General features: G+C 36.3%; 2 protein-coding genes across 6 annotated transcripts in view; one reads left to right on the top strand and one right to left on the bottom strand.

The window, feature by feature from the left end:
• Positions 1–1,560, top strand: part of ALKAL2 (ALK and LTK ligand 2) — a 15,610-nt gene extending 14,050 nt beyond the window's left edge. For all 4 annotated transcript variants that reach the window (XM_071741811.1, XM_071741808.1, XM_071741809.1 and 1 more), the window contains one exon: positions 335–1,560. The gene's annotated coding sequence lies outside the window, so the exon portion shown is untranslated. The remainder of the gene's footprint in view (positions 1–334) is intronic.
• Positions 432–21,486, bottom strand: ACP1 (acid phosphatase 1). Of its 2 annotated transcripts, none has more exons than XM_071741806.1 (6): positions 21,328–21,485; positions 12,592–12,665; positions 12,367–12,480; positions 7,850–7,911; positions 5,642–5,747; positions 432–4,749 (listed from the first exon to the last, which is right to left on the bottom strand). In XM_071741806.1, the coding sequence occupies exons 1-6, from the start codon at positions 21,368–21,370 to the stop codon at positions 4,672–4,674; spliced, it is 477 nt and encodes a 158-aa protein (XP_071597907.1). In that variant the 5' UTR covers positions 21,371–21,485; the 3' UTR covers positions 432–4,671. The 2 variants fall into 2 exon arrangements, with proteins under 2 accessions (XP_071597907.1, XP_071597908.1); XM_071741807.1 differs by lacking the exon at positions 12,367–12,480 and adding an exon at positions 12,198–12,311 and having other exon boundaries at positions 4,615–4,749; positions 21,328–21,486.

Raw genomic sequence — 21,486 nt, 5'->3', positions numbered from 1 at the left:
ACTTTTTTACTTCACAGCTGCACTCATAGGAACAGGTTAAATGTAATTATGAGCCCGTTTTTAATAGGTAGAGCTGTATTTTTCAAATCTGTCTACGTAAAATGAACCCACACAAAAATGGATGCTTTCCAAAATTTCAGCCTTGATTAACAAAGCAGTAATTTAGCAGCAGGCTGATATAAACTAAACTGAGCTAAATCAGAAATGCACTACTGGATCTTTTGAAAGTTTGTACTGAATTCTAGTTTTATTTACTATTGTCAATATGATAAATACATTCTTACACACGTGTGAGTATAACAATGATGAAAATCAATATTCTTCTTTCTTTTAGTCCACCAGATGATATTACCAAGAAAAGAACCACCAAGAACCAAGAGAAGTGCCTTGGAAATCAACAGGGAAACAGAACTTATTACCTTTATAACATATTCCATTGTGAACAAGAGATTTATTTTTGCAGATTGACAGACTACTTCCCACAATTCTTAACATGCATTTTGTATGTTGTCAACAATTTGCAGACTGACATTCTTTACAGTAGCATAACTGCCAATAGTACTTAACGCTCTGTACTTAAAGAACACACTTTACAACTGATGTGTAATGCTGCCAAAATTATGTAAACACAAATATTTCACCAAGAAAATTGATGTTCTGTTGCTTAATTCTACAGTTTTAAGGAATGTTTGTTTGTATATCTAGAACTACTAAAGATCTGCTCCACAGTACTTGTGGTCACTTGATATTCTTTCATGCTTAGGCAATTTTTAAAAAGTTTGGTTAAAACAGACTTGCAATGGGGTCACATTGTACCCTAGTAGTACAAAACTGCATGACAAACAGGAACACAATTCCAAGTAGACATATTTTTGGGGACAGTGGAGCATGTATTTTGTACACAAACACAAATGCCATTAAATTACTTTATATAATAAATGTATAAAACATTCCAGCAAACGTGCAATATGTAAATACTGTAAATAACAAGCGTAAGTAATAAAGTGTTTGGTATTAAGTTGTTCTCAAGTTTTCTTTCTGTTCACTGAATCCAGATGAACAAACCATCTTCCAGCAGCTACTATCGTTTATCCACACCTAAACCTGGTTTTGGCAAGAGTTGACAAGAAGAAGAATGAATGGTACCCACCCACCCCAGAGAAGTCCAGTAATTTGGACACTCTATAGATTCGTGAAGATGGACAGATCTGTGTGTTCCACTCCTGCAATATGCCCAGAAAATAAGGCTACTTTAATTCTCTACAGCATTATAAACTTGAATTTTTTTAATGACAAATGGTTAAACAGAGGCAATATAATCAGTACACGTCCCAGAAATCATCTTAGCATCACAACATTTTTACAGAGCCAGTGAACACTTACTCACGAAGTTGATACACATTTCCCTTTCTTCCTTAAATTAGATATTAAATACAGTTGTCATAATAAAATGGCTCAATCAGGCAGAAAAATTGGTGTGATTTGTAGATGAACATCAGGTACTTTTATCTTAATACTGGAATTTAACTTCCATTTTATTTGCAATTCAAGCCACAAAATGTAAAATGAAAATAAAACACACCCCTCCCCACCCTGAGAAATAACTAGGAGCTGGGATTCTTGACATTCATACATTCATGAACCTTCAGAATCTAGTTCCTTAAAGGAAAAAAGACAAAATAACACAGAACAAAGTCCCATCCTAGAGTATGGCTCTATTAAGTTAGGGAGAAGTAAGTATTTTGTAGCTGCTTTTGGTGATCACTAAATTCATTTCCCAATAGAAGTAACATATGCACACCAAAATATTGATAGTTAAGGGAATTTACTGCTACAGGATTCATTAAGCTCAACATCTGCACAAACACCTGGGCAGAACTGCTTCATGGTGACTGAAATCAGATTATAGCATATTATTTAACATGGGAGTTCAAATTAGTAGAAATCTTTCTTTTTGTAGTGGAATGCTTGAAATGTGGGTAACTAAAAACTCTGCAGAAGATTTCCTTGTAAAAGGAAAATAGTAAGTTATTTAATGACTTAATACAGTAATATAAATAAATTCCATAGCAGATTTTTGATTGGGCAGAAGTGAGCATGCTTTGACAGAAAATACAACTATACCATACCAGAGGTTTTTTTACTTGGTCTTAGGTATAAGCTTACTATCTAAATGAAAAAAAAAAAAAAGCCAAGGTGGGCAGAGGGGGGAGACGTCAATTCTGTATCTTTTCACTCAACATTACATTTTTCACGAGTGGTATTTTAAAGCTGTAAGAGCTTAGCTGTGCATTGGTATGATACACAATTTGTGTATTAATCCTATGATCACTGTTTCTCTTGGAACCCAAATAATGGTATTGTGCAACTGTCCTTCCTCAAGACTATTCCTCTTCTGTATTCTTGTATTCTACAGATTCCTTTAAAATAGTTCTGTTCCCCTTCCCTTCCTCCAAAAGAAACATACTAAGTACAAAAACAATCAGTGAATCAATCAATCAATCAGCTGTTTCCTCCTAACAGAGCTAGTGAATTATTTAGCCAACAGATTACTTGCTGAAAATATACCTCAAGGCTGAAACTTTTAAAATCCAAACTGAATTTAGCACAAATACCTTTGAATTAGTATCACTTTACAGAAAGATTCCTAAGACTAGTGAAGGAAAACAACCATCTTTAATTTCCTTTCTGTTACCCCAGCAGCTTGAAGATAAAGATTTAAGAATTTTAAATCTAAAACTTTAATATGTAGGAAGCCATAGGTTGAAATCCTACTCAGTCATGAATAGGAAAGCACAAACCATCACATTTTCAATCTTCTGAGTTTATATTCACTGGAATATTCTAAACGATCACTTTGGCATTCAGGAGTATCCTTAAGTACTTCCACTTCTGAAGTTAGTGCATAAAACCACATTTAAGATGGTTTGTCCCTAACTGCCCATTATTTTCCCTCATTTATTTTGTCAAAGCATTCATAAAAGAAATAGAAATGTTGTTCCGATGTAAGTGCTTGATCTGACCTGAAATACATATTTTACTCCTTGTGCACACAGATAAACAACTATTTACTTGCAAATTCCCAGCTTGTTATTTAAAAGTCAAAACTATTGGCAATGCAATAATGCACAAAGATCCGGATTCATGTATATAGGTGTTCATCTACCACTTGTCTTTTTGTAAACAGGCTTTAAAGTTTTATGCCTGACTTAAACTTTAGCACAAAGCAGAAACCTCACTAAATACAAACACAGGTGTTCCACAGGAAGAATCTCAGGAAACTTAACCTCCACTGTGCAGGCTGCAGCTCACACAGACTGGCACCAGAATTCCTCCATTGCCAGGAATAACAGGGCCCTTTATTGAAATGCATCTCTCTTCTAGAAGGAGAGTGGATGAAAAAAAAAAAAAAGAGCCTACTCTACTAGTTTAGAAGGCAGGCAGAGGCAAAACCAAGGCTAAACAAACAGGAAAGCAGATTTCACAGATAATATGGTAATGCAAGTTCATACCAGTATTATGTGAAACAGGAAAATTACCATGGTATCAGTTATGCTGCTACCTCAGCACCTTTCCAAAGCAGAAATGAAACGTGATGTTCACACAAACAGACAAGTTTTACAAAGCCTTCAATTTTTGTCCAAGAGCAGAATTTTCTACTTATTAGCCTTCTGTTAACTTTGTATTATATTATAGATAGACTGCCTTCAGGTTAAACTATATTCTCAGAGAACACTTTTGATGGGCTATCCATCCTCCTGAGTAAAGGTGAAAATACTGCCCAACACCCACAGAAACTCAGATTACAGCAGATTCTCATTTGATAACATTTGCATGGATTTGAGTATTTTACTACAAGATAAGATTTTGCAATTAAGACTTTTAAGCTGACCTGTTTTGTCCTCAAAGTAAATGCTATGTTACATATACTTGTACCAGTGTGCTAGGAACTGATCACAAAACCACAGGAAGACTACCCAGAGAAGTACTATTAACATCAATCACTACTTCTGAACTGAGTTAATCAGTATAAAAATGTACCAGAACAAAAATTATTTCCTCTTTAAATAACTGAGCATTGAAAGTCATACAAAATCCACCTTCACAGGATCCTGATGACACACACAGAGGTTTTTCCTTGCTTAAACTTGGAAACAGTGATAAGAGCAGTGTCTGTCTGGTGGCAGGCAGTTCTTTCAGACCAGAAGGCTCAATATGAAATACCTTCATTCCAAAGGCTGTCTAACAATACAAGTAAGACACTCCAGTGCATCAACTATTACCTCACAGACTCTCACTGAAATTTGACTTAAATTAGTTCACTTAGGGCACAATAAGAAGACCTCAGTTTAGTTGGTAAAGCACATAAAGGAGCAAGATGTTACTTTTGCAGTGTTTGAAAGCACTAGAAGAGTTTACAGATAAATTTAATTTGTATTATATATATTTTACTATTACATTGATGTGTTACAAAATAGTTGATACTCCTATACAGTTAAAACTTTCCTATATTTTGAATTAGATGACAGAAAAGCTAAAATATCAAATTAAACTGAAAAAGTTTTGAACCCACTGAAGCATGATTTTACAATTTAAATACACCAATCAAGTAAATTTTACATATTTCAGGAGAAGCTAATTATTTTATTTTAGAAGTAAAATTACGAAGCATTAATGAGACTTTTCCAGAAATGCTTTGCAGCATCTAACACACTGCTCATAAACAGTTTCAAAGTCCTTTTCACTGCCCTAGAAAAGAACAGAGGAAAAAGAATGTAAGAATAGCAATATTGGCTCAAAAAAATTTCGCAAAGTAGTTTCCTTCTGTCAGTAATGGCAAATAACTGGCATTAGGGAAGCATAAGGACAGCATTATACGTAAGACTTGGTGAAAGTTTTTGCATATTTTTCCCTCATTTAAGCTACCTGCAGCTCAGAAATTTCCACAGCCAAACACTGTGACTTTGTACCCAACAGTCCTGGAATGAACTTTCCTTGATGTATTTCTTCCATTCACTTTTTGAGCCCTTTTAAGTCTTTTTTTTTTTTTTTTTTTTTTTTTTTTTTTTTTTTTTTTTTGCTTTACATTCACAGAAACCTGTGATGTTGAGTTTCATGCTGTGTGGAAAAACAAACACCTCTCTCTTTTGAACTTGCTTTACATGAATGCCAATTGATATTCTCTACTTTTTTTGGTAAGGAACAGAAATTCCTTATTCACCTTCTCGTATGATATCAAGATTTAATAGAACCCTTCTATAGATCTTCATCCACTTCTCCTTTCTAAACTGAAGAATCTTCTGACCAAACTGACCAATCTAATTGGTTGTTGCTCATTGATATTATTCAATTTCTTTGACCATCTCTGTACATGTCTTTGTCTCAATCTTTACTGATTACATCCTCTTTAAAAGGAAACTGAGCAACAAAGGCTTCACCCAATACTGAAAATATAAGCAATTGCATTATTTAAATTTAAGTAACTGTTACAAACCTAAAGACATGGTTTCCTTTCCTATTCAAGTAATTTATAATGTAACATCATATTATGTGTCACATGTCAACTGTGGGATCTGGAAAGATTATATACCATATATACATAATTTTTAATCAAGCCACTCAAAGAATTTCTTACACATACATAGTATGGATCTTCAATGATAAGTTGTTTCTGCGGATCGTAAGTTCCAAGTAGTTCAATCCTGGCCTTGCAGTCTTTCACTTGATTGCTTTTTCTTTTCAGATCTCTGCATAAGAGAATAACATTTTTTCAACTGATTTTTCTTCAGGACTTTTTGGCATCAGCATGCAATGCTCATGACCATTTCTTGAGAACACAGGAAAATAATATGCAGCTGGACTCAGTCAGTCCTGTGGACTCTCCATGCTGCTCCTCATTTTTGTTTGTTCCTTGCGTGTGTTCTGGGGCTTTTTTTTTTTTTTTTTAATCAAGTATGGATGACATATACATAAACTTAATTCACAGAATACATAAGCAGTCAGGCACATAACCTAGGGCTTAACAGGACTTTGTAACAGTAAGTTCATCAACTTAAATTCTTCCTCAAATTAATCATTAGTACTCCCAATACTCACATTCAGCTTGTACTAATTCTCTATCTATTTTACCAAAGTACAAGTAAGTTTTGCCCGCCTGTTCAAAACCAGTATTTTAAATTGGTATTTTGAAATTTCTCTCATTCATGAAGGCACTGCATGCCTCTAAATCATGCAAAGTCCTACTGCATTCAGTTAACAGTATAACCATTTCCTTCCAGGCTTTTGCTATACCACCTAATGAACAGCAAAAGGCCAGGTGGCTCCCATGCTAAGGAAAAGCGATGTCCCAAATGTTTTTTCTCAGATACAACAGGCATTCTGTATCAACACTTGGAATCAGCTTGCCCTCATAGTGCTACAAGTAGGTATTCTCAGGGAAAATGGTTGAACTGGGTGCAAGATTAAGGAGAAATTTCAGTGCAGCAGTAGCAATATCCCTATTCCAGTTATTACATTTCTTCTGCTCTACATCTCATGTCATTTGTTAATAAATACAGAAGTAAGCTTCCATTTAAGAATTCACGTGAAAAGAAGGCTGAGAGAGGATATTATTAATGTCTATAAACATCTGGGGGGAGGGTGTCAAGAGGATGAGGCCAATCATCCAGTGGTACCCAGTAATAGGACAAGGAATAATAGGTTTAAAGGAAGTTCCACCTCAACATGTGGAGAAACTTCTTTACTGTGATGGTTACAGAGCACTGGAACAGGCTGCCAGGGAGGCTGCGGGGTCCCCTTCTCTGGACTTTCAAAACTCCCCTGGATGTGTTCCTGTGTGGCCTGCCCTAAGTTATCCTGCTTTGGCAGGAGGGTTGGACTAGATGGTATCTACAGCTCCCTTCCAACCCCAAACATTCTGATTCTGTGAAAATAGAAGTAAGCTTAGTAATGTCTTTGCCTAACATGCTGAAGTCAAGCCAAGGGCTTACAGAGCCCTTCATTTCTGCAGTCTCTGTAAGAGTCATTCAACACATTCCGGAAAAGTCAACAAAATTATACTTATTTTAGTTAAGTGGTGCTTGGTTTGGTGTTTTCTTTTTTATTTTTAAAACTAATTTAATGAGTAATGGTCCTCAGAAACTCCTGTCTCTGTGTAGGCCACTCCCGGGGATCACACCATGTGCTTCAGAGCATCATCCAAACACTTCTGGAACTCAGGCAGGCTTGGTGCTGTGACCATTTCTCCGGGGAGCTTGTTCCACTGCTCAGCTGCCCTCTGGGTGAAAAAATTTTTCCAAATAGAATCTAAGATAAACCTTCCCTGATTCAAGTTCCTACAATTTCCTCGAATCCTGTCTTTGGTCACAGGAGTGAAGAAATCAGTACCAGTCCCATCCCTTCCCCTCGTGAGGAAGCCCTACACTGCTATGAGGTCCCCTCAGCCTCCTTTTCTCCAAACTGAATAAGGGACCCCAGCTGCTCTTCAGAAGTCATCCCTTCAATGTCCTCAGTCTTAACTATACTGGCATCAGCTGCACATCTATAGCACAAACTATAAAAAACTTCCATTACCTTAATGCAAATAAACCACTGAGTTCACTTAAACTTCGTAGAAGACAACATCTATCATCTATTAGGGTATCATACACACATGCATAAAAAAAATAATTACAAAACAAAAAACAAAAAAGCAAAAGAAAAACCACAAACAAACAAAAAACCAACAACCAAACCAAACAAACCAAAACCAAACACCAACAAGACAAGGTAAGCAGTAAAACATGACATGTTGACTTAAGGATCACTACAAGGAATCCATATGAATTTGTTCCATCTCTTCACACATTACCTTAGATTGCTTTCATCCATACAAAGTATATAATCAAAGGTCTGGAAATCATCTTTCGTAACCTAGAATTAGAAATATGTGCTTTAATCTAAATTTTGATTTACAAAAAGGGAAAAAAAAGTATTTCAAATTTAGTAGTTCTGATTTATTAAGAGACAAAGGTCAAAAGAATAAAACTTCATGAACATTTACAGTACCATAAGGCATTTAAAATGTTTATTTATCCATATCTGCAGGTTTTGCATCAAAAAATTTACCACTTTTAAAAAAAAAAAATCTCATGCATCAACTTATCATTATAAGTGACTTTTCTAATGCTTTTCAGTTACTAAAGCTAAAGCAGGTTTCCAGTTGTGGGAACCATGCAATAAAAACGTAGACAAGTTACTGATAGGAAAACAAAAATGGTAACCTGGAATTCAGTTCAATGCTTCCAATCTAGAAATTTTGTCACTGCACAGAAAAGGATATTAAATGTAACTCAAAGCTGAAGTATGATGGTACAAGTTAAAATCTCTTAAAAAAAGAAATCTGAGTTATATATGTACATCTTTCTACCACCATACTTTATTTTTCTTTCCTGTAAATTACTGACTCCTAAACATGAATATTAACTAAATTGAGAGATCTGAGTTTAGAGTCAGGTAGGCAAACATTGCAGATTGTCCTGGTTTGGATAAATCTGGCACGGTTTAACGCTGGCCCGGCAATTAAACAGAGATAAACCACTAACTTAAGCAGTGATGTTATTATCTGTACTAGAAAAGGTTGGCTGCAGATTTTTACCAGTACAATTTTATTTTAACTTACATTTAAGCCTTACTTGGGTTAAAATTTTTCCAGACCATGTCCACGAAACACAGCACACTAGTATAAGATATCTGAACCAAATGTCCATAATGGGAAATCTCTAATGAGTTTACATTAAGACTGCATTTCATGCATAGTCCTATGTGGAGAATCGTAACAAAGAAACCTGGAAAGGTTGTTCAGTATAGGTTTTTATGGAATCTGTGGGAAGGATGGGCTAGAGAAGTAAGTAAGCAAGTGTAAAAAAATTTTACATATTTAAAAAAAAGGTTTTAGATTAAAAGAAACCCCACTTCTTTTTTTGTGCAAACAGCAAAAAGATACCGACTACACTCCCACTACAGAAGTAAGGAAAAACCTACAGAAATTATCACCAGGGTAAAGGCACAAATGAAACATTCCACAAAATGAAAATGGAAGGGAAGGTGGAGGGGAGGCCTTTGAAAAGAAAGGGTTAATGGTGAAAACTAATGCAGACTGCACTTTCACTGTAAAAATATTTGCTGTATTCATGCAATGCCTCTGACCTACGAAAATATTTTTGCAGTGGAAATAGCTCTGTTTTCCTGGCAACTCTAAGCAGTACCTCAAGTAGCTGTTTCTGATTGCTCTACACAGCTGGACACTGGCCCCTGTAAAGTACGTGGGCATAGATTTCTTTGTAGTGTGGACCTATGCAAGAATAAAATAAAACCCAATGAAAAGGAAAAACACACCTGCCACGCTTCCCACATTCTCTGTATACTTGACAACTTGACAGTTATTACGTCTGAATCAGCACTAACACAGGTGCCAATGTAGCCTTAAAAAAAGATTGCTGCTCTTCTTAAGCCCTACAGTATTATCAGATACAAAATCCTTAACTGAGCAAACCTGAGTGAACTTAATCTTCCTCAGAACTATGACAGCTAGTATTTTGGGGGAAGAAACTGAGGACATAGAAATTTATGTATATTTTGAGAAGAACAGGGCAGAGCACAAGTAGTCAACTTTGGATTGAACTACACCAACAACATTAAGTTGACATTAAAAAAACGTATCAAACCATTTTTAAAACCATTTTTAGAGACCTTCAGTGGACGAACACAATCATTCCACAATTTGTTAACCATTTCCCTTTGTTTACAGAAGGAAAATCTCCTTTTCTCAGTCTAAAAATCAAAAAGAGGCAATAGTCGTCAAATTTATCAAGTTGGGAAAATGTTTAATAATACAACCTTCACCTAATCTCAATTTCATATTTAAGGCAAAGGCACTCTATGACTCATACATAAATCAATTTTGGCCTCAGCATGAATAAAAGTGGAACTGATTAATACCTGTCTGCTTTGTGCATGAAAAATAAGAGCTTAGAAAATTTCAACGGATGCCTAAACATATAGCAACCTAACATCAACTGAAATGTTAACAAGATCTTGATTTTATATATAAATAGACACAATTTTATACTTCACTTTTCACTTAAAATTCACATAAACAATCATTGTATACAATGGTAGGATGGAACCAATTCACCATTTTCTCTTACGTAAATCATTCCTCTAGCATTTATGAGTTTTGAATTAAAAAAAAGATACAATCCATGGTTATCGTAATTATGCACAAAATGACATGAAAGAAACTGCCTTTCACTGGGTGAGTAACACTCTTCCACAGGAAGGAGGAAAAGTAATAGCATGAGGCTGTCATCTTATGACAGTATTTTGAAGGCATCAGAAGATAAACCCCCCAACTGCAGCTTCCATTTCATTTGTTCTGAAAGAAATCACATGCAAAATTCTATCCTCAAGTTTGTCTCTAATACTGTAACAAATACACTTTCACTGGTACTAATATGCCCACTCTGAAAAGTCCTACTCTCCACAGTTGAATCCCTCTTTCCAGAAGTACAACAAGACTATATATCAGGTACACAGTTTGGAAAATCAGCAGAGACCATTTGACAGAAGTTTGAAAAAGATATTGGAGTTGCATAGTTAACATCAGTGCAAGATGAACAGTTATCTGTAGTTCATGGATTTGTGAATTTTATTTGTAAAAGAAATTGCTTCTACTGGGATTGTTTTCGACAAATTTCCATCCTGTTATTCTTTCATTTTATTGTCTCATTCTTAGTTTTCTCTCCCTGTATGTACAACATTGTAGGCTCTTCTGCTTTAAAAATCTCTTCACTTGCCAGGCTATATAAGTAAATGTCTTCATTCAAGTGTTTGGGTTTTTTCCCTCTTTGCAAAAGATGCGCATTTATTTCAAGACAGATGATCAACTGGTTTTGGATACTTTGCTTTTGTTTAACTGCTCATAAATCACTCAAGTAATATCCAAAAGTTTCCAAGGCTTATCTTTTAATACAAACATATAAAATTACCATCACTGGAACACTGTCTGATTAGTTTCGGTACCATTTAGCTTGTATAATGATAAATAATGCTGTTTGTTAGCACTGATAAATAGTAAATCCCAAACTTGTAACAAGATCACAACAAATGATATCCAGTAATTATTCTAACAGTAAAACTAGAAAATCTGAAACTATGTTGTGCTCAATTCTCTGTTGTTATATAACAGAGATTAACATCAGGAAAGGTCAGCAGAGGGCAACTGACTAATTGAGGGAATTTATTTTAAAAGTTAAAAAACTCAACATGTTGTCTTTGAAGGTGAAGAAAGTAAATATGACCTCAGTAAGGTGTAGTAAAATTCTGAAGGGAATGAAATGGAAGATAACAACAAAACTAGTTCAACTTTTTGTCAGTACAGGAACTAGAGGCATAAACTCAAGGTAAGTAAAGGTCAAGCCCTCAAGGAATATCTCATATCCAGAGAATAATTAACTGTTGCAAGTTATGTGCATTTATTTGAGCATCTGAATAATTTAAACAGACACATTTATTTCCAAACTCTCCGTAATGCAGCATGGATATACATATTGCTTTGTTAATGACAGCTGAGGTGAGCTCTGGCAAAACTTAGAAGATTTCACTAAATGACAAACCCATCATTGACTTAAGAATGCTTTAAGGGTATGTTTATCTCTGAAGTTACCATCGGTCACACTACTAAGCTTGGGTTTGAGTGCCTTTGTTCTAATTTAGCACTCTAAATTTCTTTTTAAAACCTTCATGCAAGAGCAGAAGCTTTTTCTGATGGTTGAACAGGTATTCTACATTGGACTTGCTAAATAAAAATACAATTCCTTGCTGAAAGTAGCATCACAGACTACTATAGTAAGTCAATTTTTAAAAAGTATTACAAAGTGCTTCAGAAAAATGCCCAAAATACTAAACATTTGCAAACAGGATTTTTCTACAATTCAGAAAGTGCTCCAGTGCTTCTGAGTTATATTTCCAATGAAGCTTAATAACAAGCAGCTCAACAACCCCAACTAGAAGAGTTAAGCCTCTCTGGAGTCCTTTGAAAAACTGCATTTATCACCTGATGTTTAACCATGCATTGGTCAAATGACTTCTGTGATTGTAATGGTTAGGGCTAAACAAAGCATGGGTATGAATAAAAAAGAAAATATACTCTCTTCTACCTGCCGTGCTTTATGTGCTGTCTCAATGCCATGGTTTCTTAGACAACTTAAAGCCCTCGCATCTGGGGAGAGCCCCACGTTCCAGTCTGAAACAGCAGCACTGTCTGTCATCCACTGTAACAACAAAACAAATACATATACATATTTAAAGAAAATTTAAGTACAGTACCTGCCTGGCAATATGATTCATGGGAATGCCATGCTTCTTCATGCAATTCTGTCCTCGATAGTCAGGAGGGCTTCCTATTTCATAGGTGGATGTCGCTGCACTGTCTATCCTCCACTAAAGAAAAACAAATTTATATTTTTATGTTTCCTTTCTCACTGTTTATACTTCTAATCACTGGCTAAAAGGCACTTACTTTTTAGGCAGAAACAGAAATAAATAGCTTACCTTATTTTCAACCTTTTCATCAGTTACAAGCTTTCTAAAAACTGCTTCAGCTATTGGAGAGCGACAAATGTTTCCTACAGAAACAAAAGATCATAGTGAAATTTCTGACAATTAAGGATGAAGAATCAGTTATTGTCTGTTTTAATCAGCACAGAGCAGATTGAAGATTTTTATCTACTTAGGTAGAATGTGGATTGCTTATCTTATTATAACCCAAGAGATTCTGCAAGGATATAAATCCAGAGTCCTGCACCTGGTTTGGGGCAATCTCCAGTATGAGCACGAGATGGGAGTTAGAGGAGTTGAGTGCAGCCCTGAGGAGAAGAACTTGGGGATACCAGTGGGTATAAAATTGGGTATGAGCTGGCAGCATGCACCTACAGCCCAGAAAGCCAACTGTATCCTGGGCTGCATCAAAAGTATAGCCAGCAGATCAAGGGAGGTGATTCCCCTCAACTGTGATCTGGTGAGATGCCACCTGGAGTAATGTGTCCAGTTCTCAGGTGCCCAGCACGAGAAGGACATGGACCTGTTGGAATGAGTCCAGAGGAGGGCCACAAAAATTATCAGAGGGATGGAACATCTCTAAGTGAGAACTGGAGCTGTGCAACCTGGAGAAGAAAAGGACTGGGGAGATCTTACTGCAGTTTTTTCTAGACACAAAGGGAGATGTAGCAGCAGGACAAGTGCTGACAGCTTTAAACTGGAAGAGGATAGACCTACATCATACATAAGGAAGAAATTTTCTTACAATAAGAGTGGTAAGACAATGGAATGGGGTGCCCAGAGAAGTTAGGGATGCCCTGTCATTACAAGTTTGCAAGGTTAGGCTGGATGGGGCTTTGAGCAACCTGATCCAGTTTGAAGGTCCCTTCCCACCCTAGTCATTCTATTAATCTATACAATCCGTCAGTCTATTGAAATGTGTATTATTATATGAAAACATGTCACATAAAAATAAATAGGAGGAATGTTGTGCAAACTCATCGTTCTCTTTTCACAAATAATCCATGACCACAGAAGACTTGGCAAAATGATGGAATTTAAATGGCACCAAGTCATCTCTATCAACAAATCTTCCTAGACAGTAGCAAACTTCAACTAATGCTTTACTAGAGAATTGTATTTGCCAGTCTTCCTTCCTAATGGCATTCAACTGCAATAGCCATCTGACTTTGTTGTCAATAAGAACTTATTTCAACAACGATACAGTGCCCCTTAAAAAGTAGAAACAATGGATCTACAGCATTTTTACTCCACTGCTGAAGTTGTAAGTTCACCACCTAAGGTAAATGTTTCAAATATACATGCAAGAATACATCTTTGAAAAGAATCAAATGTCACAACAACAATGAAGTCTATTCAACTATTACTTAAACTTTTTCTTCCTTCACAAGTTCCAAGTAACTAGATGGATATTCACAAATTTGGTATGCCACCCAGATACACAATAAATCCTACAAAAAATTCTACACTTCCATCAAAGAGAACCTGTAACTACTTGAATCATCTTTGACTTTTGAGCAGGTAAGTATAATATATCACAAATGACAATATTCATTCCTATACTTTCAAATAAATTACTCTTCTACTACTGATTAAATACTTTCCAAATCTCCATCAGTAAAAAAACTGAAATGGCCATAAACAAAGCTAAAATTACAGCAGAGAAGAAAAAAAACCCAACAAAAAACCCCAAACAAACAAAAAAATTAGATCAGGAACTGAGCCTCATTTTCATGCTTATATTTTCAAACAAAATATCAAGGAAGATATTTCACTGCTAAAGAGGAAGAAGTTGCTATGACCTGAGCATTTAATAACTTGCTGTCAATCATGCCAACAACAAAAAAAAAACAAACCCAAACAACTAAGTGGCTAAGTGAACCACTGAAGTATTAAAAATTCATTTTCAAAATTTTAGAGAGCATCAAATCAGTAAATGAGTGAAAGGAACTGGCTGACCATTGAGACTGCTGAAACATTACATCAATTTTGATGGCAGTAGATGATCTTCCAGGAGAAAGCATATGGTTTCCTTTGTTTCAACTACTTTATTCCAAGCAGAGAAGCTAAATCAATCTTGGAAGAAAAATAATTACAAAAACGGTAAAGAATATAGCAATAAATTAAAAGATAAAACTTACTTCTGTAATTGAGTTAAGCATTAAATGATATTTTTAAATAGAAAACAGGGAACATACAACATAAGACAGTAAAGAATCTTCTCTATCAATGAGCCCAGTCCTTTGATAGTGCAGGCATGTACAGCAGCACTTCTCTTACAAATACATCAAGCTCTCTTTCAAAAAGCATCATCTGTCTTAAAAGGCTATTCCAGACACTCATTTCTTGCCAGAAACCTTCCAATCACCACTTAATTATTATTGCTCATCTGATGTTGATTAACATCACTATCTTAAAAACCTTTCCTTCCTTCAACAGATACAGAACCCTTGTCAAAGGTAGCTGTGCTAAAATAAACACCAAGCACTCAGTCTCCTCAGGAAATTAACTGACCCTTATCTAATCACTCCAGTTAAGACAACTCTGCAATTGTTTTTATTTGAATTTTTCTTGAATCATGACAAATAAAATCATATACTACACTGCAGGAAAAGTTTTTACCAATTTAACACAAGTCAGAAATATTTACTTTGCTCTTTTGAAAATAACCTAACTTCTACAATCATATTTGACTCCTTCACAAGTATCGAATTTTCAATCATAATCCCCTAATTCTAATTTGTCCATTTCCTCTTCCTCTGTTACTTTAAATAAGTAACCTTTAACTCTTCTTTCAAAACTATTAAATTCTGTTTCCACTGCACAGCTGCTGAGGCCACCTACTTCTCCCTGTTAAGTTTTTCCTCTGTATCAATGATCCTATGCAACTTGTGCATGAACAGTAAGTTTCATTACTACACTAAAAATGTCAGTAATAAGAACTGGTTAATACTGGTAATCCTACTAATTCATTACCTGGCTCCCAGAATTTCAAAACTGTGGTTTTGAAATAAATCCTTCTTGGGTTTTTATATTTGTTTAACCTTCTGTTTTACCTGAACTGAATTTCTTTATTCTGTATATAACCTGCTCATTACTTTAAAAAAAAAAAAAATGCTGTAAATACCATCTGTGCTGATATCTTAGCAAATATCATACTGAATGGCACTATGACCACTGACTGACTATATATATATATGTATATATATATATATACACATATATATATACACACACACACATACCACTTCCAGCAATAACTAAAAAGTACAGTTACCTTATTTTTGGGACAAACATGTAACCTAGTTTGTGTATTAAAAATTGTCTTCCACAATGACACATTCCAGACAATACTGGAGGTATTTACACTATTAAGGAACTGTAATCACAATTCAAATCTGTTCTTGGGGACAGACAGAAACCCAAAACTGGCTTAACAGAAGCTCTTTTCTCTGCACACTCTGCAATATTATATTCACACTAACTGTTTACCCATGCTACTCCCTGTGACTATTATTGTTCATCTTATCATTAATGCATAGGCCTATCTTATCTCACTAACTTCACTCCTTGTTTCCAGTCATCATCCTTTCCCCAATTTAATTTCTATCCATTTCATACCCAGTTTTACATTCCGAAGTCTTTCCAGGTATTGTTGAGGTTCTTCACAGATGTAGAGTATTTCCTAATTTATGGACTGACAGCCATAACTGAAAACTGAAAGGGAAAATCTCACAAAAATATTCATAGGGAGACTACCTTCCTCCTTGGAGTTGAACCATGTTTCCTTTAAATGTTACCTACACTTTACCCTTCCTACCTATCCTCTGGTGTTCCTTTCTCCTTTGTTGTATTTCTGACTGACTGGATCACACTCTTTTTATGTTGAGGATATCAGTATTTAAGTTCTCTGAATCTCCACCTTCTCCATTAATTTTTTATATTTTTTATATTTCAAGCTCTTTACGTTGCAGTTTTTAATCATAAAAAAGCCATACCTAGACAGCATCTGCCCACTGATGGTCCTACAGACCTCTCCAAATATGAAGATCCAAGGATAAGAAACTCAAACATCAGTTGCAGAATCAGTACTGGAACCATTTGTTGATCAATTCTATGGAGTTATGCTTTCTCATTCATTTTCTAGGAAAAAGGACTCCACTGATGACTGTTCAAGCCAATGCTTAAGTATTTGAGTTCTTACCCCAGTGTCAGCAATAATCTTTGGCCCACTCCCGTACATAAATGGAAGCGTTGCTTCTACTGACAGGAAAGACAACTTGAACACATTTTATGTTCAGGTTCACAGCTCATCTCTGGGTACTGTTAATCCAATAATCTACTCTCACAATTGCTTTTGTATCTTCATTGTTCCTTATTCAGGTCTCTCTTTCGAATCTTCCTCAAATGCAGATGCTTTTTCCTTCTTCCTTTTTTTTTTTCCTACTGTCTGATGTTTGTAACATAAGTTTTATTAACTTTCATTCTCGCGCTTTTAACAACCTGCTTATAACTCTACTTAATTTCAATGCACAGTAAATTAATCTGAGTGACTGTAATTCCACTACCCACTAGCATTTACATCATCCATTAGGACCTCTTTGTAAACAAGAGTTTAAAACCTCACTCTATGCTGTTCTGCACTGAAGTTTCTGCCTGAACTTCATCATGCTTCCTACTTCTTTCCAGTTAAATCCATATTGTCATACTTGGCACAGTTAGCCTCATAAGGAACCACTCACAGCTCTGATTTTAGTCCTGATTCCCTAGCCTTTCCATTCACAGTCAAGTTCACTAAACACTTACACTCTTTATCTGAAACACCCAAGTATATAGCTACATAAGCAACATCACCTAACTTCTATACATCTCCCAATTACCAATACACAGTGGGATTTCTCTCAGAAGTGGAACATTAGCTTATGTGTGTGTGTGTGTTTATGTATTATCTAAGCAGATATTAATTTTGGCTCAAGATATCTAACTGTGGATGCCTACAGGAGCAATGGGTTTCAAAGTGCCTAGCTAATTGAGGCTTAGTCAATGTAATTAATGTTGATAGCAATATGATTCACCAAGATTCATGGCAGTCAAACAAGCAACTAATTCACTGCATGTTCACATTTAAAAAATCTTTCCCTGCAGCAAGATTAATTATACTGAATTATCAAGTACTGGAACATTATGCTTTTTTCAGCAACATAAATGTTCCCCAGTAAAAATAAAACTTTTCAGCACATAAGCACCTACACACAACAACCAGACTCCAGACTACTAATACTTTTAATTCCAACACTTCACAACCATGCTTTCAACTCTAGTACTTCTGCATCATTTTGCAACACAGACTAATTAAGGCATTATGTTCTTACAGCTATCTCACTAATGATGCACGGAAGCAAGGTCTTTTCCTTACACTTATCTAACATTCTCTTCGTTATCCAAAAGATGTTAGTTGCTCTTTTTGGCACCTTGATAAGAACCCCAGCTGTTTTCCATCAACCTGGATGTTGGGATCAAGAGGAACCTGATGGAGTTCACTGATGACACTAAGAGTGGAGAGGTTGACACCCCAGAAAGGAGAGCCACCCCCCAGGATGACTTAGATTTAAGACCTTATAAAAATGTTCCAGTACTTAAAGGGCAGCTGCAAAGAAGATGAAGATTCCCTATTTACAAGGAGTCACATGGACAAGACAAGGTGCAATGGGACCAAGCTGCTCCTGGGGAGATTCCATTTGAATACAAGAGGAAAAATTTTCACTATGAGGAGACATTGGAATGGTCTCCCAGGGGAAGTGGTGGATTCCCCCACTTTGCAAAGTTTTAAGTCTCAGCTTGATGGGGTGCTGAGATATCTCATATGAACAATAATATTAGAAAGGTTGAATCAGGTTGAACCAGAAAGGTTGATCCTTGAGGTCCCTTCCAACCTAACACTCTATGATACTATGATTCAGTGCTTTATCCAAGCTGTTTCTTTGTTATTCTGCAGTTATAAATGGTATTTTGTCCCATGAAGCCTTGTATTTAGCTGTATCTATAGGCATATAATAGATGGTGACAACTGAACTAAGCAACTCAAATCTCTTTGTAAATGTAAACCAATTTCCTCATACTCAATACACTGTAATTTTAGAAATTATTTTATGCAGCCTAGATCTCTACTGGCAATATTGAGTGGATCACAAGTAGCTCTTGCCAAAACCACTTTGCTTGCTGTTGCCCAGTCTTATAACCCATTCTCCATACATGCAGAAGATGAGGAAGCCAGTGCCTAGTCCAAGATGCCCATGCAGCTTGTTCTTTAATACTGGAGAAGTCATCAGTGAAAGAAGCTAACTTATGTAATACAGCATGACATTAGGATCATTTCTGCAGCTCAATCAATAACCAGATGAACTATGCAAGTGTAAAAAGGGCAAAACACATTTTGGCTCACCCATTTTTAATTATTTTGCCTAAACGAAAATTAAAAATAATAAAAAATCCCAGTGCTTTTCCATATACTGTAATCACATATGCTGCTGGGTGCTTCATTATTTCTCAGTGATGGGGAAGTCTTATCATTAATGTAGTTATGCACATTAACTAGATTGTATTTTGTTGTGTAATGAGTATCTGCTTATCTCATTACAAAGAACAGTCAATAGATACTTCAGTAATATGTTTCTTTCAATTTAATGTAGAAAGAAAATGTAGTTTTTCCATGAAGGCTTGTACGTTCAGGGATCAGCTCTCATTAAATGTGGCAAACTTCAGAATTAATGTGCTCCATTAATTAGCACAAAATAGTACAGATAAATGCAATCCTAGAAATCAGGTTAATACTCTCCACAACAACCACAGCTATTATTCCTAATAAAATTCAGGAGGAAAAAAAAAAATCCATTAAGGTGTAAGTATCTCTCTTCACGACTAACAAAAAAAGCAAGCAAACTTCAAGTAGGAAAAAAAGCAAGCTGCCTTCAAAACTTGACTAAAAAGAATATTGACTTGACTGGAAAAAAATTAGTACTTGCCACATTAATTAGATTTCTCACACACCACTTGTCATTATGGTTATTTTTTTTTATAAACATAACATAGCTTTTATAACCGTAACATAGTAACGTGGAAGACAAAATTTTAAAGATATTTACAACATTTTCTTAAAAAAAAACAAAACCAAAAATATTATCCCATTAATATCAGTCCTTACTTGTTCACCCTTTCAATTTAATGTTAATAATGTTAATAATTTCACCTAAATTATTGTACTAACTTCTACTAGTAACAGTTCCTCAGAGACTCAATTGGATTAGGATCTTGTTACAGGGCAAATTGCTTTCATGGGTTCACAGACCCATAGATATATATGAATTGTTTTGTAAAGGTTACTACTGCCTTTAGAACACAGTGTTTGGAAAGAATAATGCATAATAATTAGAAGGTTTCATAAAAAAAAAAGTCTGTCTAGGCCACTGGCACCCACACATACAAAACCTGATAATCCTTTACTAAAGAATATTTTAGCTAAATTATGATTAGGGAGTCATTTTACTCTATGGTAAACATCAGAATATATTTCACAATACTAAGCTCTTGTTATGCTTTTCATCTAATCTGCATTTCTCCTATTACAACATAAAAGCAGATAGCAAAAAACCTCACCACATATGAACCAGTGGTTTTGTAACAAAACTGGCAAAATGCCAGGGAGCAATTCTTACCATGTAGGTAAGGCCAAGAAGCAGATAATGTTAAAGGCTCCTCAGATGAGAACCAAAAGCTCTCTAGGCTTTATCCCCAAAAGGGAGCAGAAACAGATGCGTAAAGAAAGTATATACAAAATGGGGCAGAGCCCTGCAATCCATGTAGGCAGGTCAGAAATTTGCTGGTTGTGAAGATGCAAGTGACCATCTCACTTATCAGTTATCAACTGTTCTAAGCTTTAGGAAAGTATCCAAACCCTTAAGGAGCCCATTTAACACAAGTGTTTTCTGTTACTTGAGGTTCACAACTTAAATGCATAGAATACTTTAAAAATAGTAAAATGTGCATATATATATATATATATATACATATCTATATATATTTCCTAGTTCTTCTTTGAGGTAGCCCGTCGAAAACGTTATTTTCTCTGCACTCCTTTTCACGATGGCTATCGATTCCATCGATCAAAATCCTTTTTACCCTCCACCAAATGGTTTTTCTTACAAGCCTTACCATTTTCCCCTGTTCTTACAGAGACAGTTCTATTAACTTCAGTCCTTCTTTCCACCGTTTTCCTTTTTAACGTCAGGTGCTCAGAACTGCAACCCTCCCCCAGAAGGTACCGCTGCCGGCACACAAGCGGCCTCTGGACGCTGGCTGCGCGCTTCCCTTCCTTCCTTCCCACCCCCGAAACCGAGCACGGAGCAGCCCGGTGCAGAATGCTGTTCACAACCACCGCACACGGGCTGCTCTTCAGAAACAGCAGTTAAGTCACAGCTCGCATTACTTAGTGCGTATTTAAGAGCCGCTCTTCCCCCCCACAACGACCTTCGCGTTTATCAACACGGGATTCCGCCCTTTGGCCCTCCCCGCGAAGGCCGATACCGCAGTGCCTGCTCCAGGCCGCGCCTCCCCGCAACCCCGCCGGGCAAGCACTGGCAGGGGCCCCCGCCTCGCCACGCTCCCTACACCCCCGCCCGAGGAGCGGCGGGAGGAGGACGGGAGAAGATCCGCGTCTTCTCTTGCCCCGCTCACCCAGACAGACGAAGAGCACCGACTTCACCTCCCCAGCCGCCATCTTCGCTCCTCAGCCACCCGGGAATGGGACCTTCTCAGCTGTCGCGCCGCCTGCGCCTCGCTTTACGGCACCGGCCGTTACAGCCGGCTGCATTTTTTGCCTGATTTGAGAAAAAA

The sequence above is a fragment of the Heliangelus exortis genome, chromosome 3 (assembly GCF_036169615.1).
Source record: "Heliangelus exortis chromosome 3, bHelExo1.hap1, whole genome shotgun sequence".
In the NCBI taxonomy this organism is placed as follows: Eukaryota; Metazoa; Chordata; class Aves; order Apodiformes; family Trochilidae; genus Heliangelus; species Heliangelus exortis.
Note: the sequence above shows the minus strand (reverse complement) of the source record. Positions and strands in the feature narration are given on the sequence as shown.

What these genes read in the sequence shown, in the direction of transcription:
- ACP1 (XM_071741807.1), bottom strand. Translation starts at nt 21,370, where the DNA reads ATGGCGGCTGGGGAGGTGAAGTCGGTGCTCTTCGTCTGTCTGG. An exon ending in GGTGCTCTTCGTCTGTCTGG is followed by an intron (nt 12,666 to 21,327) that starts GTGAGCGGGGCA and finishes TTGTTTCTGTAG; the next exon opens with GAAACATTTGTCGCTCTCCA. An exon ending in TCATTGAAGATCCATACTAT is followed by an intron (nt 4,750 to 5,641) that starts GTATGTGTAAGA and finishes GTTCTTTTCTAG; the next exon opens with GGCAGTGAAAAGGACTTTGA.